General features: G+C 48.7%; 1 protein-coding gene across 12 annotated transcripts in view; it reads right to left on the bottom strand.

The window, feature by feature from the left end:
• The window catches only part of hth (Meis homeobox homothorax), a 541,136-nt gene that overhangs the window by 136,417 nt on the left and 387,328 nt on the right, over positions 1-17,391 (bottom strand). For all 12 annotated transcript variants that reach the window (XM_086532858.1, XM_086532857.1, XM_043026120.2 and 9 more), the window contains one exon: positions 1,095-1,234. In XM_086532858.1, coding sequence (XP_086388984.1) covers positions 1,095-1,234 — 140 coding nt within the window. The remainder of the gene's footprint in view (positions 1-1,094; positions 1,235-17,391) is intronic.

A 17,391-nucleotide genomic window follows, 5' to 3' on the forward strand; every position in this document is an offset into this window, starting at 1 on the left:
AAGGAGAGAGGGAGGGAGGGAGGGAGGGAGGGAGAGAGATTGAGAGAAAAACGGAGAAAGAAAGAAGAAAAACAACAGAAAGACCAAATAGATCCAAAAAGTGAAACAGACACACTCATAAAAATACCTACAGAGTAAAAATGAAAAAAAAAGACATATATATACGAGTAAAAAAGTCCACACTCAATTTTCTCACAACAGTCCATCTCACTTGAGTCCTAATCTCGTGACAGACAGCCCCCCTCCCTCTCTCCCTCCCCCCCTCCTCTCTCGCTCTCTCTCTCTCTCTCTCTCTCACTCTCTCTCTCTGACACACCATCAAAAAGAACATCATGAAGTGTTAACTCTCTCTCCCATGCCATTTAAGCCTCAAGTGTATGATTATCCATTTAAGTGCCCACTTCCTAACTACAAAAGAAACGTAAAAAAAAAAGAAAAAAAGAGAGACATCATAAAAAAGAGAGAGCGAAAAGTAACTGCATAGCACCTCCTTAAGAGGTACCGCGCCGAAGTCTCTCAAAGACGGGGTCAAAGTGGGTGTAAATGTGTCGTGGCGCTTGCGGGATGAGAGATGCGAGGGGCGGCGGGTCGCGTGATGCCAGGACGCTACACCGACCGCCCCCGAATGTAGCTGATCTGACTATTTGCACGCTATATCCTCACTGACACCCTCCCTTCCCTTCCCCCTTCTGATACCCCCTCCCTTCCTACCTTCCTCCCCTGCCTGCTTAATAGCACTCTTTCGCGCTGTCTTTCTTACTTTCTCTCTCTCTTTCTCTCTCTCTCTCTCTCTCTCTCTCTCTCTCTCTCTCTCTCTCTCTCTCTCTCTCTCTGTCTACTTCATCTCCCTAGTCTATCACTCGCTTCTATCTCACTCCGATTCTGGTTGATCAAACAATTTTTCAATGCATCGCTTCATAACAGCAACAATAACAACAAAAAACAAAAAGACCCATATCAAAGAAACACCATTCAATCCGACCCCCCCCCAAAAAAAAAAAAAAAAAATAAATAAAATAATAATAATAATAATAAATAATAATAATAAAATAAATAAAAATAAATGCATAAAACAACAACAACAGGGTACTTACTGTGAGGTGCTGGAAGAGCCAAGCCCGGAGAATGTTTGTGGCGACCTTCGGGAAAATGCCCCTCTTCTTCTGGTTCTTCTTATTGTCTTCGTCCTCCTCCGTGCCTTCGCCGGAGCCGATACTGGCATTGCTGGCATCACCTGTGGGAGAGGGGAGAGGCGTGTGGTTAGAGAGGCGGGGGCGTGGTCTGTCAACGGCTTCGAGGTGATTGATTTGGAGTGAGAGTGAGAGTGAGAGTGTGAGTGCGAGATAGATAGATAGATAGATAGAGACAGAGAGAGTGAAACAGATTGACACCCGAGTGAGATAGATAGATAGATAGAGAATAAGACTAAGACTGACACCCAAGTGAGATAGATAGATAGATAGATAGAAATAGACAGAGATAGAGAGAAAGGGGGTGAGGAGGTGAGAATGGGGTTGGTTTGATTATAACAACTGGCGTATTATAATCAATGAGAGTGAATAATTCCCCAATACAAGAGAAGCAATGGAAGCTCTTATAATAATTATCTTCAATGACTAAACATCCAGACGATTCAATCTATAACATTGTAAAAGTAGCTTAAGTTCGAAGAAGAGTAGTATAGTCATAACAGTGGCAATATATAAGCATTATGCTATAAATAGGATCTATTATAGTAGCAGTACTTGTGGCTCTGTCGTAGCAGTACTAGTCATGGCAATATAGTTGTACAGCAGTAAAAGTGGTATTATAGTAATAGTAGCAGTAGTAGTAATAGTAATAGTAGTAGAAGCAGCAGCAGCAGTAGTAGTGGTAGTAGTAGTAGTAGTAGTAGTAGTAGTAGTAGTAGTAGTAGTAGTAGTAGTAGTAATAGTAGTAATAATAGTAGTAATAGTAATAGTAATAGTAGTAGTAGTAGTAGTAGTAGTAGTAATAGTAGTAGTAGAGGCAGCAGCAACAGTGATATATATAGTAGACGTAGTAGACGTAGCAATCAAATTAGGGCCATCCGGCGCCGTAGTAACAGCGACAGCCTTCGTGACACATGACGGAGACAGCCCTCGGACAAAATCTCGCGGCCGCACCAGAAACGCGAGAGAAATCAGCCGCCGCGAGCCCCTTGATGGCTTCCGTGACACTAATGACAAGATCAACATCGTGTGACAGCTTCGAGAGGAGAGGGGAGGGGGTGGAGGGGGAGTGTGGGACCGGGGGAAGAGAGAGAAGACTGGTGGGGTAGTGGATAGGAGGGGGGAGGAGGGGAGGAGGGGGGATAAGGAAGGAGGAGGGAGAAGATTAAGGGAGAGAGCGGGATGAAGATGGGAGGAGGAGAGGAGGAGAGGAGGAGAGGAGGGGAAGAAGGGATCCAGCCAATCATCGAAGTATGGGTTCAGTCGACAGGTAATCTAGAGCGCACTCAGTTGATTTGCAATGAGCCTAAGTGAACAGTCCCCCCTCCTTTCCATCAATCATTCGTCTTCTTCTCCTTCTCCTTCTCCTTCTCCTTCTCCTTCTCCTTCTCTTTCTTCTTCTTCTCTTCCTACTCCTCCTCACACACAACCCTGACGAAGGGGAATGGGAAGGGGAAGGGGAAGGGGAATGGGAAGGGGAATGGGAAGGTAGAGGGAGAGAGAGAGAGGGAGAGGTAGTGGGAGGGGTAGAGGGAGAAGATATAGTACAGAGAGAGAGAGAGGAAGAAGGAAAGGGGTTCATAAGTAGGAAAGAGAGGAGGAGGGATAGAGAAAGAGAGGGAGAGATACAGAAGAGAGGTGGTGGGGGAGGGGGAAGAGAGGAGGATGAGCAAGTGCGAGAGAAAAGCGAAGGATAACTCGTTCGACAGTGAGCGATGCGACAGCCCGGGATCATGACACCCGCATTGCCCTCTTGTAACGTTCTACGTACGGTACGGAAAGCGACTCGGTTGGTGTTGCAGCCCGAGGTGGTTGCAACGATCCCCCACCCCTCCCCCCGCCCCTCCCTACTCCTCCAACACACCCTAGCCCCCTTTCTTAGGTGGGAGGTGAGACATCCCAATTCGTCAGGGCAATTTTGTTATGAATAAAGTGTGACGTCTTCAAAGTAAAAAAAATAACAACAACGATAACAACATCAATATTCATGATGACAACAACAACAATAACAATAATTATAATGATTATTACAACAATAGATCCAGCAAAAAAGTCTGGCAGCCCCTCCACCCAACCAGCTGATCCCTGCGGCTTGCAAGAGGCCTATGACGTCACGAAGGTGACAAGCGCGCTCGAGTTCGCTTGAAATACGCAAGTCTCGAGCGATATTATGAATTGGCATTCACTTAAACAGTGCCCCCTCAACAAGCACCTTCACAGCTCCACAAAAACGCCACCTTCGCCTTGCAAATGAAAGGTCATAACTAAATTTGCATGGTGTGCAAGGCTAATGCAATGATGACTAGGAAGTGGCGACGTAAAATGACACGTTACGCGCCGGTGACTGATGGCGCCGATGAGGGAAGGCAAGGCAGCGCTCTGATTGGCCGCCGGGACGCCGCGACGCCCGCCCATTGGTCGAGGCCGCCATGCAGCGAGGTTGACAAACGCCCCGCAATACGCCGAGCGGATTCGAAACCATGATTAACTCTCTACACAACATCGGTCCTCCCGACGATTTCTCTTTGATTTCCTTAGCGCGCGGGGGCTTGTAGTACACGGAAGAGCAGACGAGGAGGCGGCCGTGATCTCCTGGCGACGATCTTTCATGTCTCGCGAGCGGGAGATTGGAGGGTTCGAGCGCACGCGAACGTCTTTCAAGGAACGCGCTCGCGGACGCAAACGCATGCACGCACGCACAAACAGGCGGAGACGGTCGCACCTTCGTTGCATGCCACCTCGTTTGCTTTAATCAATGTTTACGTGTTTATTTTGGCGAGTGACTTGCACCTCATATATCAAAACTACAATAGCTTTCTCTCTCTCTCTCTCTCTCTCTCTCTCTCTCTCTCTCTCTCTCTCTCTCTCTCTCTCTCTCTCTCTCTCTCTCTCTCTCTCTCTCTCTCTCATTTCTCTCCCTCCTTCCATCCCCCACCCCTCCCCTTCCTTCCATTCCCTCCCTCTTCCTCATAGGTTACCCCCCCGCCCCCCGCCCCCCGGACTTGGTGGCGTTGGTGGTACTTCACTCTGATCAACTTGTCACCCGCTGATGGTGACATAGAGATGCCACCTGCTCGCCTTCCCCACTTCCCCCTTCTCCTTTCCCCCCCTCGCCTCCTCCATTCCCCTCCTTCCGTCCCTCTCCCCTCTCCCCTCTCGTGGTGTGTGTGTGTGTGTGTGTGTGTGTGTGTGTGTGTGTCTGTGACTGCCTGTAGGTAGGTATCTTCTCTCCCTCGCTTTTCTTCAAACGAAAACACACACACACACACACACACACACACACACACACACACACACACACACACACACACACACACACACACACACACACACAGAGGCAACCATGACGAGGCGAAAACGCGGCGGCGGAAGACCAGATGATCGCGGGCCCATTATTGCCATCTCTCTCGCGGTTGCAATTAATCAAAACGTCAATTAATTCTGGCAACAATGATGCCCATACAAACACATCTTTCGATGACTTAAGGAAATGGAAAAAAAAGAGGGGAGGGGGAGAGAGGGGAAGAGGGAGAGTGGAGAGGGAGGGGAAAGAAAGCGGAAGGGAAAAGAGAAAGAGAAAGAGAGAGAGAGAGAGAGAGAGAGAGAGAGAGAGAGAGAGAGAGAGAGAGAGAGAGAGAGAGAGAAAGAGAGAGAAAGAGAGAGAAAGAGAGAAAGAGAGAAAGAGAGAAAGAGAGAGAAAGAGAGAAAGAGAGAGAGAAAGAGAGAGAGAAAGAGAGAAAGACTCCATTAAAAAAACAACCTCAACAACAACCCCACCCCCACCTCTCCCTCTCCCTCCCTCCCTCTTTCTCTCCCGGACCCGCAATAACCCTCACGGAGATACGCGAGCCTCCGCCTCCAAAATCATGGTATCACAAACACCAGTCATGACAGATCCGCAGGTGACATGAGCGCCCTGTTAAAGGCCGCTAGTGTTCCCGCGGTAATGATTGTCATCGGCGCGGCGTAAAGAGAGTGATTCCGGACGTAATAGCTCGCTTGGACTCGCGGACTCGGCTAGGCACCGCAGGCGGCCGGACCAATCAATCATTCTTGCGAGCGCCGCCGCAGCACCCACCGGACCGCGGGCTGAGGGGAGGGGAGGGGGATACGGGAGGGAGAGGGAGGGAGAGGGAGGGGAGAGGGAAGAGGGAGATGGGAGAGGGAGGGAGGAGGGGAGAGGGAAGAGAGAGAGGGGATTGGGAGTGGGAGGGGGGGGAGGAAAGAAGGAGGGGAGGTGGGAGGTAAAAGGGGAGGGAGAGGAAGGTGGGGATGGAAAAGAGGAGAGGAAGAGTGGGAAGGGAGGAGATAGGGAAAGGGGGAAAAAGAGGGGAAAGGAAGAAAACGATAGGGATCTCTCTCTCTCTCTCTCTCTCTCTCTCTCTCTCTCTCTCTCTCTCTCTCTCTCTCTCTCTCTCTCTCTCTCCCCCCCCCCAGGTGTAAGATTGTGATGATGGGGATGATGGTGATCGTACATCGCCCTCCGAGCACGCCCTTGTGTACGTATCATCACACTCGGAAATTATGCAGCTCCCGCACGCACACGTACCCCCCCATCCCCCCCTCCCTCTCCCCGCGCGTTCCCTCTCCCTCTCCTTCCCAACTCCCTGTACCCTCTCCTCTCACGCTATCAACATAAAGGTGAGAGGGAAAGGGAGGGAGGGAGGGAGGGAGGGAGGGAGGGAGGGGGGGGAGAGAAGGAGATAGAGGGTGAAAATGGGAGAGGGGCGAGAAAGAGAAAGATTGAGAGAGAGGAAAAAAGATAGACAGTGACAGAGATAGAGATAGATAGATAGATAGATAGATAGATAGAGAGAAAGATAAACCTAAAACCATAATACTGTAAAAAAAAAAAAAAAAAATGACAGACGAATACCGACCAAAAGGCGACGAAACCCATCAGCACCAAGAGAAGGACAGAATAAAGTCTTAAAATTTCACATCCAGGGCTTGGAAATAAGACTTCAAGGCTTCACAACGAACAATCCTCCAAATTGGCTTAAACGCGAGTGTGAGTTATTTACGGGCGGGAGATGGAGGAGCAGGAGGAGCAGGAGGAGGAGGAGGAGGAGGAGGAGGAGGAGGAGGAGGAGGAGGAGGAGAAGGAGGAGGAGGAGGAGGAGGAGGGAGGAGGAGAGGAGGAGGGGAGGAGGGGAGGAGGAAGGAGGGGAGAGGAGGGGGAGGAGGAGGAGGAGGAGGAGGAGGTGGAGGAGGAGAGAGAGAGAGAGAAAAAGGGGGAGACAGAATCACAAATGGTTATTGATGTTGACTGCCGCTAACTCTGTAATATAAGCCGTCAGTCTCCATGCTCCATGGGCTGAGTGTGTGTGTGTGTGTGTGTGTGTGTGTGTGTGTGTGTGTGTGTGTGTGTGTGTGTGTGTGTGTGTGTGTGTGTGTGTGTGTGTGTGTGTGTGTGTGTGTGTGTGTGTGTGTGTGTGTGTGTGTGTGTGTGTGCGCGCGCGCGGTTATACGCGAAAATACACATGGCTGAAGGAGAAAGATAGAAAGATAGAAAGTAAAGAAAGAAAGAAAGTCAAGAAAAGGAAAAAAAAAAAAAAAAAAAACACCGCAGACGTCAATCTGCATCAAGCCACACCCAAGATGGATCCCCCTCCCCCCTTTACGCACGCCCTCCCACACCCCTGTCCTCTTTCACCTCTTATACAAATACATACATACATACATACATACATACACACATGCACACAAACACGTACATTGAAACTTAAGGAAAAGATGTTAGAGAAAGAGAAGAGAGAACAGAGGAGGGGCTACAGGTGTGTGGGGGTGGGGTGGGGGGCACGAGAGATAGGGGGGGAGGGGAGGGGAAGGAATGTACCAAGAACCCACTTCATGACGGATGCATGGACTAGCGAGCACGTACCCACACGTGCGCGCATGAGAGCATCACCACGCACTTACAAAGGCCGGTCATGCGAGAGTTGGGAGGGCACGTGACGTCATGCATGCCCCAGCGCCGTATGGCATCGTTATGCAACGTTCGATGACGTAACGTACGTGCGTGTGACGCCGCCGGAGAAAATGACGCAATCGTGACGTGCATGAGACGAGCCGGAAATGATGTGTGCTCTACTGAACGCGACGTCAGGGTTATGCCGATGAGTCTGCTGAGCGAGGGACGGATTCTCGAAAAGGGAGAGAGCCGAGAGAAAGAGACATGAGGGAGGGAGGGAGGGAGAGAGAGAGAGAGAGAGAGAGAGAGAGAGAGAGAGAGAGAGAGAGAGAGAGAGAGAGAGAGAGAGAGAGAGAGAGAGAGAGAGAGAGAGAGAGAGAGAGGTGAGAGAAAGAGACATGAGCGAGAGAGAAAGGTGAGAGAAAGAGACATGGAAAGAGAGAAAGAGGTGAGAAGATACATGGGAAGAGGGAGAGAGGGTGAGTGAAAGAGATGAAGAAAGGGAAGAGGGTGAAAGGGTGGGAGGAGGAGGAGGAGGAGGAAGGGGGGGGGAGGTGCACACACAAGGCCGCCCACGACGCTGCTGCCCTTATCAAGAGTACGGGCGTGATGGACGACACCTCATTAGCACGTGGGCGTAGGAGTCGAAGGCCCTATGGTCGACGTCGCCATATAAGCACATAATGATTTTCGACCGCGTGGCTCTCGACGCTCGCAATTATCATCCGGCGCCAAATAAGCGCAAACGACGCGACGCCTCACCTATGGGTGGGGGTTGATAGGGGGAGGGGGGCGTTGATAGGGGGGAGGTGGGTTGACAGGGGGTGATAGGAGGATTGACAGGCAGGATTGTGATAGAGGGATGGCAAGGGATGGAGTTGAGAAGGAGGGGGATGTCAGGTGGTTGAAGCAGTTGATAGAGGGAGAGGGGGGAGGGGAGAGAGGAGAGTGGAGAGGGAGTGTGGGGAGAGGGAGTGGGGAGAGGAGAGAGGGGAGAGGGAGAAGAAGGAGAGGGAGAGGGAGAGGGGAGAGGGGAGAGGGGAAAGAGAGAGGGGAGAGGGGAAAGAGAGAGGGAAGAGGGTAAAGGGAGGGGGGGGGGGGAGATCGCATCCGCACCGCCCATTAAAAATCCGTGACACCATGGAAGGACCTGCTTACGGAATAATGATTATGATAAATGAGTCATTATAATAAATGAGTAAATGCCTCGATGCCTTGATTGATGATGAAGCAGCTGATAAGAATTCAATTAATATGTTATTCCATGACGAATTAGAAAACTCATAAACATGGACACTTCTATAATGAGGCATATTCGGACGGCAACATGCACGCATGACCGGATGCACATTCCATATTGTACACACACAACAAACGCTTCCATACATATTCTTACACATATAACTCTATACACACATATACACAAATAAATCCAGCCACCCACCCACCCCTCCTTCCCCCCATCCCCAGTGTTTCCTCGACGTGCGTGCGGGCGTGCGGGCGTGCAGGGAAATCCCGTCGATCTATCAGAGCGAAAAAACGATCGAGAGAAGGTCGGGACTTCGGATTACCATATCTTTTCCATTACACTCCATTCGTGTGCCTATTACACCATCATCCCGTCATCATTATCACTATTATCCACACACCGTCATCATCACCACCTTCTCCTTCGCTCCCCCTCTCCCCCTCTCCCCCTCTCCCTCTCTCCCACTCCCTCTCCCCACTGCCGCCCTCCGCCCCTCGAGGATGTCAGCACCATTAATTCCACATGAAATATTGATAGGGATATATATATATATATATATATATATATATATATATATATATATATATATATATATATTTCTTTTTTTTTACTTATCTATATATTCATATTTTCATATATCTATATATACATCTATATATTTTTTGAGTGTGTGTGTGTGTGTGTGTGTGTGTGTGTGTGTGTGTGTGTGTGTGTGTGTGTGTGTGTGTGTGTGTGTGTGTGTGTGTGTGTGTGTGTGTGTGTGTCCTAAATGTTTGTTTTATGTACTTATAAGGTGTTGTGTGTAAGCGTACACAAAGATACAGGCAGACAGACAGACACAAACACACCTTCCTCCCCATTCCCTCAAGGGTGGGCGTGGGCGCGTGGGGAGAAGGGGGGGGTGGGGGGTGGGGGAGTGCCGGCAGATGGGCGGGTACAAATGGTGATGACTTTATGAACTAATGGTGATGACGGTCGAGCTGACGGCTGACATGCATCAGCCAGGCGATCTGATGGGGGTGCCTGACGAAGAAATTTAATGGTAAGAAACCTCTTAGGCAATGAGTGATGAAAGGGGGGGAGGGGGGGAAGGGAAAGGGGAGATGAACTAATGTATGGGTGGGTTAAAGGAGCGAGAGGCAGTGTATACGAGCGAGAGAGGAGAGAAAGAGAAAGAGAAAAAGTGAGAAAGAGGGAATCAGAGAAAAGGCTTTCATGGAAAAAGAAAAAAATGTATGTGATATATTTGCTTCCCTTTTCTCCCTTAATGGATCTCTCTCTCTCTCTCTCTCTCTCTCTCTCTCTCTCTCTCTCTCTCTCTCTCTCTCTCTCTCATATAAAACACGCGAAAACACGATCTGCATGAAAACACAACGATAAATCATTCAATCAAAAAATATATAAACATCACACCCGTATACCCCATCCCCCCCTTTCACCCCCCACCCCCTTACCCTTCCCTCCTACATCCGCAACCTTCAAGATCCTGCGAGTGTGTCCTGTAATTTCCTTCACTCAGTCTTTGTATGAGAAGAAAAAAATGAAAAAAGGAGGTGTGTGTGTGTGTGGGGGGGGGGAATCTGCTTTCTCCCCATCCCATCCCCCATCTCCTTTTCCTCCCTAACACCCTTTATCCCTCTCCCTCTCCCTCTCCCTTCCCTTTCCCTATCCCTCTCCTTCTCTTTCACCTGCTCCTGCTCCTGCTCCTTCTCCTTCTTCTCCCTTCCCCTACCACTACCACCACTACTACTACCCCTCCCCCTCTTCCCCTACCCCTTCTCATTCCCCTCTTCCCCTTACCCCTTCCGTCCCCCCTTCCCCCACCGTGAAAAGACACCCGCGCTAACCAAACAGCAACGTAATTGATGGCCTCGTGTTTAACGTCCCCTCGAACGTCGCCAATTCGGAACGGGAGAACAAACGGATAAAAAAAGAAAGAAAGAAAGAAAGAAAAAGGCGAAGGAGGAGATGGAAGAGAATAAGAACAAGAAGGAGAGAGAAAGGGGGAGGGGGAGGTTCGGCTTACACAATGGCGGCCGAAAGATTTTCAAGAGAATCTACAAAAATGGCGTCTTGTCAACGCCATCGAGTTTCTTTCCCTCCTTCTATGTCTCTCTTCGTCTTTTGTTTCTCTCTCTAACTATTCATCAATACTTAGATTTCTCTTCTTCCGTCTATCTCTATCTATCGTCCCTGAGCTTATGCATCTACCTTTCAATTTCCATTCCCTTTTTTTTTTAACTGTCTTCATTCCTTCTTTCATCCCCCCCCCCCCTCTCTCTCTCTCTCTCTCTCTCTCTCTCTCTCTCTCTCTCTCTCTCTCTCTCTCTCTCTCTCTCTCTGACTACGGCGGAACTAATGGCCATGAAATGAGAAAAACGCCGAGAGAGTCACAAGTATTCGGCAATCTGTCAGCGTGTGTCAGGAGACTTCTAGGCCCCGCCTCTCACGCCCTGTTTAGTGACCCCTTAAAGAAAACGGATCGCTGGGCGGCGTCTCTGCGTCTCTGCGTCTCTCTCTCTCTCTCTCTCTCTCTCTCTCTCTCTCTCTCTCTCTCTCTCTCTCTCTCTCTCTCTCTCTCTCTCTCTCTCTCTCTCAAAAATCATCGTCTTCATTTAAGATCACGATGACCGTTAATTAACGGAAAAAAACGACGAGCGCGGGAATTTAAATGTTTGAAATAAATAAACGAGAAGAAAATATACACCTATTTTTTTCCTTTCTCTCTCCCCGAAACAAGAAAAGAATGCCTGGTATTTTCAAATGCCATTTCTGCTCCTCGAGTACTAACGGTGCGGGTGAATAACGAGGCCTGAACAATGTACGACAGAGAGAGAGAGAGAGAGAGAGAGAGAGAGAGAGAGAGAGAGAGAGAGAGAGAGAGAGAGAGAGAGAGAGAGAGAGAGAGAGAGAGAGAGAGAACGGGAAGGAAAAGAAGAAGCAGAAGAAAAAGGATGGAAGGTGAAAGAAAAATCAAAATTCGAGATAAAAAATAATAATAATAATAATAAAAATAAAAATCTTACCTCTACCCATAAGACCAAACTGAAAAAAGAAAAGAAAAGACAAAAGCCCCCCTCCCCCCCCCCAAAAAAAAAAACAAGACCCCTCCATATAATTTCCTTAATCTTCCACCTCTATAAAGCGGCGTCGCCATCACGGAATCGATAAGAATTTTCCTTTCGTAAAAAAAAAAAAAAAAAAAAAAGGGGGTTCGAGAAAAAACACTAATCGCTTCAAATCTGCTCTGCCTCCCAAAGTACAGTGTTTAAAACTTAAAACCTAACAAGCGTTTTCTGGGCGCGGGGAGAGTGGGGGGGGGGGGGGGAACATTATAGAATACCTCTTCCTTTTCTCTCTCTTTCTCTTTCTCTCTCTTTTCTCTCTATCGCTCACTCATTTTCAATCTTTCTTGCTGTTGTTCCATTTCTCTTCTTTCTCTTTCCCTCCTTCTCTTCCTCTTCCTCTCCCTCTTCCCATCTCCATCCCTCTCCCCGTCCCCATTCCTCTCCCTCTCCCTCTCCCGTAACACTTCAAACACCATCAAGAGTACCTGGTTCTCTTGATCTCCTTCGTTACGGCCACTTAATTATCATTCAGCGAAGAGAGGAGAGCCGAGAGAGAGAGAGAGAGAGAGAGAGAGAGAGAGAGAGAGAGAGAGAGAGAGAGAGAGAGAGAGAGAGAGAGAGAGAGAGAGAGAGAGAGAGAGAGAGAGGTGGAGGGGGGGAGATGGAAAACAAACAGAAGAGAAGAGAAAAAGAGAGAATACAATTTTTTAAAAAGACGAAATAGAAAGAGAAAAGAGATAATAACCCACATAATTGGGAATATAGGGGGAGGAACAGAAGAGGGTGGGGAGGTGGGGTGGGGGGATGCTTGAAAGTACGGCACCTAATCTGGTTAAGGAGAAGTGGACGCATGCAAATGACACCGCAATGGAAAACTCGGAACGTCGTTGGAGTGACTAGTTTTATTCTAAAAGGGGGGGAGGGAAAGGCAGTAATGAGAATGAAAATGGATAGCGAGGGAGAAGAAGAAGGGTTACGAAAGGAGAAAAAGAGAAAAGACAGCAAACAACGAGAGCAACGAGAAGAATGAAGATGGAGGCTAAAGGAGAAAACAAAACAAAAGATATAACACACAATACACAGACGACCAGAGACGACCCACACACATCCTAACCCCCTTCCCCCCTTCCCTCCCTCCCTCTTTCCCTCCTTCCCTCCCTCCCCCTCCCCCCCTCCCTCCCTCCGTTCTCATCTTCTCTCGCTATCAATTTCCAATACACTATAAATAACACAGATGAAAGACACACAAAAGACAAATCCCACATTTAGCATAGAACAGCCAGCGGCGGCCGGCTCCGATCTCTCCCGGATGCACTCGGACTCATAGACGGAGGGCGAAGGAGGGAGGGAAGGGAGGGAGGGAAGGAAGGGAAGGGAGGGAGGGAAGGAAGGGAGGGAAGAAAGGAAGAGAGGGAGGGAGGGAAGAGAGGGCGAGGGAAGGGAGGGCGAGGGAAGGGAAGGCGAGGGAAGGTAGAGAGGGAATGAAGGGAGGGAGGGAGGGAAGGAAGGGAGGGAAGGAAGGGAAAAAAGGAAGGGAAGGAAGGGAAGAAAGGAAGAGAGGGAGGGAGGGAAGAGAGGGCGAGGGAAGGGAGGGCGAGGGAAGGGAGGGCGAGGGAGGGAGGGAAGGAAGGGAGGGAGAGAAGGAAGAAAGGAAAGAAGAAAAGAAGGGAGGAGAGGGAAGAAAGGAGGGAAGGAGGGAGGATAGGGAGGAGAGGAATGAAGGAAGGATAAAGATAAAAGGAGGATAAAAAGAGGACAGAACAAAGAACAGACGAAACAAAGAAAAAGCAACAAAGAAAAAAGCACGGTAGTACATAAATAAGAACTAAATAAATAAACAATAAAGCATAGTAAACATCATCCTCACATCTATTCCATTCACTCCAATCTTTCCCCTTTCTCCTTCCCTCCTCGCTCCCCATTCCCCTTTCCCTCCTTCCCCTCTTCCTCCCTCCTCCCCTTCCTCCCCACACACACACACACTAAGTCGACAGTGGGTATTAGATGGCAGAACATCTACAGCTCATCAACAATATCTTATGATAGCGGGGAATATCAGCCCGGATTTTACTAATGGAGGTATAATGAAAAATATTTCCATCCAGACCCGGTTTATCCCTGGCAGTCTCTGAGCCCTGCGCCCTCGGTTGCCGGTGCGCGATAATACCCACCCACCACCGCCGCCGCCGCCGCCGCTGCCGCCTTTCTTAGGGATACATTAGGGCTGGGTGTTTAGAAATATATTTAGGGTATTGTGTGTATGTGTGTGTATAGGTAGGTTGGTGTGGGTGTGGGTGTGGGTGTATAGGTAGTGTATAGGTGTGTGTGTGTGTGTGTGTGTGTGTGTGTGTGTGTGTGTGTGTGTGTGTGTGTGTGTGTGTGTGTGTGTGTGTGTGTGTGTGTGTGTGTGTGTGTGTGTGTGTGTGTGTGTGTGTGTATAGGTAGGTTGGTGTGGGTGTGTGATTGTATATACCAATGAACATTATATAATAAATATGTACATATAGAGTAGACTATCTATATCAATCAGCGAAATAAATAGTGGAATGTCTCTAAGATTTCTGATATCACAAACCCAATATCCCTATCCGACACACACACACACACACACACACACACACACACACACACACACACACAAACTCATCCCGGATCACTAAGATAATCACTGCATGCTCTCTCTCTCTCTCGTTCTTGAAACTCGGATTGCCGGACCGTAGAGTTTTCCACCCCCTCCACCAAAGACGTCGCAAAAAAAAGGGGAAAAAAAATTCGGCCCTCGTCAAAATGTTTGCTTCCAGATATCGCCGTGGCACAATGGCCGGTCCGGAGCGACACTCGGCGATAAATAGCTGCCTCGCCATCTGCCAACACTGCCTCTCCTCCTCCTCCTCCCCCTCCCCCTCCCCCCTCTTTTTTTCAATATTTCCCTAATGATCTAGGCTTTCGGGAACGGAGAGGGAGGGGGAGGGGGAGGAGGAGAAGCGAGGGGGAGAAGCGAGGAGGAGGAAGGGGAAAGGAGGGAGGGGGGGAGAAGCGAGGAGGAGGAAGGGGAAAGGAGGGGTGGGGGGGGAGAAGGGAGGGAAGGGGAAGGGCTAAATACGGAGACGCTTGCCAAATTTTCTGCACGCTCTCTATCGTCATCGCAAAATCATTACGATCATGTTAGGAGAAAGAGGGGGGAGGGGAGAAAGAGAAAGAGAAAGAGAGAGAGAGAGAGAGAGAGAGAGAGAGAGAGAGAGAGAGAGAGAGAGAGAGAGAGAGAGAGAGAGAGAAAGGAGAGAGGAGAGAGGAGAGAGGGAGAGAGGGAAAGGGGGGGAGGAAGAGCGAGAGAGAGAGAGAGAGAGAGAGAGAGATGTAGAGATATAGAGATATAGAGAGAGTAAGGAATACAAAGAGAAAACAACAACAACAACTGAGAGGGGATAAACGGGGGGGAGAGGGGAAAAAATAAAAGGGAAGAAAGTAGGATGCAAAAAAAAAAGTTGATAAAGAAAAACAGTAAATGAGGTTAAATTTTCTGAAGACTGATGATACCCACGAGAGATTCCGTTGCCATGGAAACAAGAATCCCCCCTCCCCCTTTCTCTTATTCATTATAAAAAGGGATAAAGACACGAGGGTAAAGATAAGATAAACACTTCTAAAATGTCGACGATGTCTTTGGGCTTCTTGTTAATGATGATGGTAATGATGGTGATTGTGGTGATGGTGATAGTGAGTGATGATGGTGGTAGTGGTGGTGGTGATGGTGGTAGTAGTGGTGATGATGGCAATGATGGTGGTAGTGGTGGTGATGGTGATAGTGACAGTGATGGTGGTGGTGATGGTGATGTTGATGGCGTCAATAGTATCTCCTGCATCTCTTTAAGCCTACGAAGATAGTTTTCTTTCCCCTCCCAAGAACCATAAGAGAGGAAGAAGAAGAAATAAAAAATAAAAAGAGAGGAATAAGAAGAAATAAAAAATAAAGAGAGGAAGAAGAAATATAAAAAATAAAAATAAAAGTAGTGGACAATGATCTTCTTTTGAAAAGACTGATGGCAAAAGGTTTTAAGATTCTGTCCATCTGTCTGTCTGTCTTTCTTTTCGTTTTCTTTTTGCTCCCTTCCTATCCCCTTCTCTCTCTACCTCTTCCAGTTCATCGTCCCTTCTCCCCACCCCCATTATACCCCCTTCCCCTACCCCTCTACCTACTACACCTCCCCTCCCTCTCTCCCCATCCCACTACCACCCCCTCCCCCCCTAACACGCCCATAACCATGATTGTAAGTCATCAAATATGCATCTGCCTGGTGGTGGCGCGGCAGTAGGAGGTGTCCGTAACCTGAGGGACGCGGGGGGGGGGGGATGGAAAGGGAGAGGGAGAAAATAAGTGAGGGCGAAAGAGAGCGAGAATAAATAAACAATAATGAAAGCTCACTGTCACTCTAACTCTAACTCTAACTCTTACTTTTACTCTCACTATTACTCTTACTCCCACTCATTCTCACTCTCATTCTCATTCTCACTCCCACTCTCATTTTCACTCCCATTCCCATTCCCACTCCCACTCCCACTCTCTCTCCCTCTCTTTTCCAGCGCTCCAAATCACAAACACCAAGAAATACCCGAAGCAAAAGCGAAGCTCGTAAATATTTCTCCCTGACATCATTCCCGTCTTTCCCTCCTCTTTTTTCCCCATTCTCTCTCTCTCTCTCTCTCTCTCTCTCTCTCTCTCTCTCTCTCTCTCTCTCTCTCTCTCTCTCTCTCTGTGTCTCTGTCTCTTTCTCTTCCTCATTATTGTAACCACCTCCTCCTCCTCCTTTTCTTGTCCTGCTCCTCCTCTCCCCCCCTTTTTTTCTTTTCCTCGTTTTCCTAGTTTTCTTCCTCTTCCTCTTCTTCTTCTTCTTCCTCCTCCTCCTCCTCCTCCTCCTCCTCCTCCTCCTCCTCCTCCTCCTCCTCCTCCTCCTCCTCCCATTTACCCTCACACTGTTGTTGTTGTTGGAGGCAGTCGAGCCTAAAAGCAGGAGGCAATTTTGGCACCATTTGCTCACTTATGAATATTGAAGGAAGTAATGTTGTTAAGGCGAGGGGAGAGGAGGAGGAGGGGAGAGGAGGAGGGGAGAGGAGGAGGAGGAGGGGAGAGGAGGAGGAGGGGAGAGGAGGAAGGGAGAGGAGGAGGGGAGAGGGAGAAGGGGTCCGTCGGGAAGGAAAAAGAGAGGGAGAAGACTAAATAGAAAGAGGGAGAGACTAGGGGGGGCAGGGAGGGAAAATAGAAAATATTGCTGCGTGGCGAAATAAACAGATAGATGACAAATAGATGGATAGAGAAACACAGAGAGAGAGAGGGAGAGAGAGAAGGGAAGGTTATGTCACATTAGTATTCACATGGCGATACTTGGCCTGGTGATTTACAGTGCTGCAAGGTAATACACACCTTGTAGTTAATGCAAATGCGAGTCAATTATGAGCACATTGTCTTTATTCTGCTTCCAAGACTTTGCGAATCAAAATGTCAATTACTCTCTTTCTCTTTCTCTCTCTCTCTCTCTCTCTCTCTCTCTCTCTCAATCACTATCACTATTAGAATCCCTTCATCTCCCTGTCCATCTCCCTCCCTCTTTTCCTATTACTATCCCTTCCTCTCCCTTTCCTTCTCCCTCCCTCTTTTCCTAATACCATCCCTTCCTCTCCCTGTCCATCTCCCTCCCTCTTTTTCTATTATTATCCCTTCCTCTCCCTGTCCATCTCCCTGTCCATCTCCCTGTCCATCTCTCTTCCTCTTTTTCTATTACTATCCCTTCCTCTCCCTTTCCTTCTCCCTCTCTTCCTCTCTCTAATCGCTGAACCAGATGCTGAAGATGTATGTGTCGGCCGACAGGGGAGGTCGTGAGGCTGAGGGGCGGACTCGGTTGCGGGGTCTTCCAGATAATTGAATTATAAAAGGGGGAAGGAAAACCTCTCTCTCTCTCTCTCTCTCTCTCTCTC

Source organism: Penaeus japonicus, unplaced genomic scaffold (genome assembly GCF_977035675.1).
Source record: "Penaeus japonicus unplaced genomic scaffold, GWHDUDI00000001_assembly GWHDUDI00000038, whole genome shotgun sequence".
Taxonomy (NCBI): Eukaryota; Metazoa; Arthropoda; class Malacostraca; order Decapoda; family Penaeidae; genus Penaeus; species Penaeus japonicus.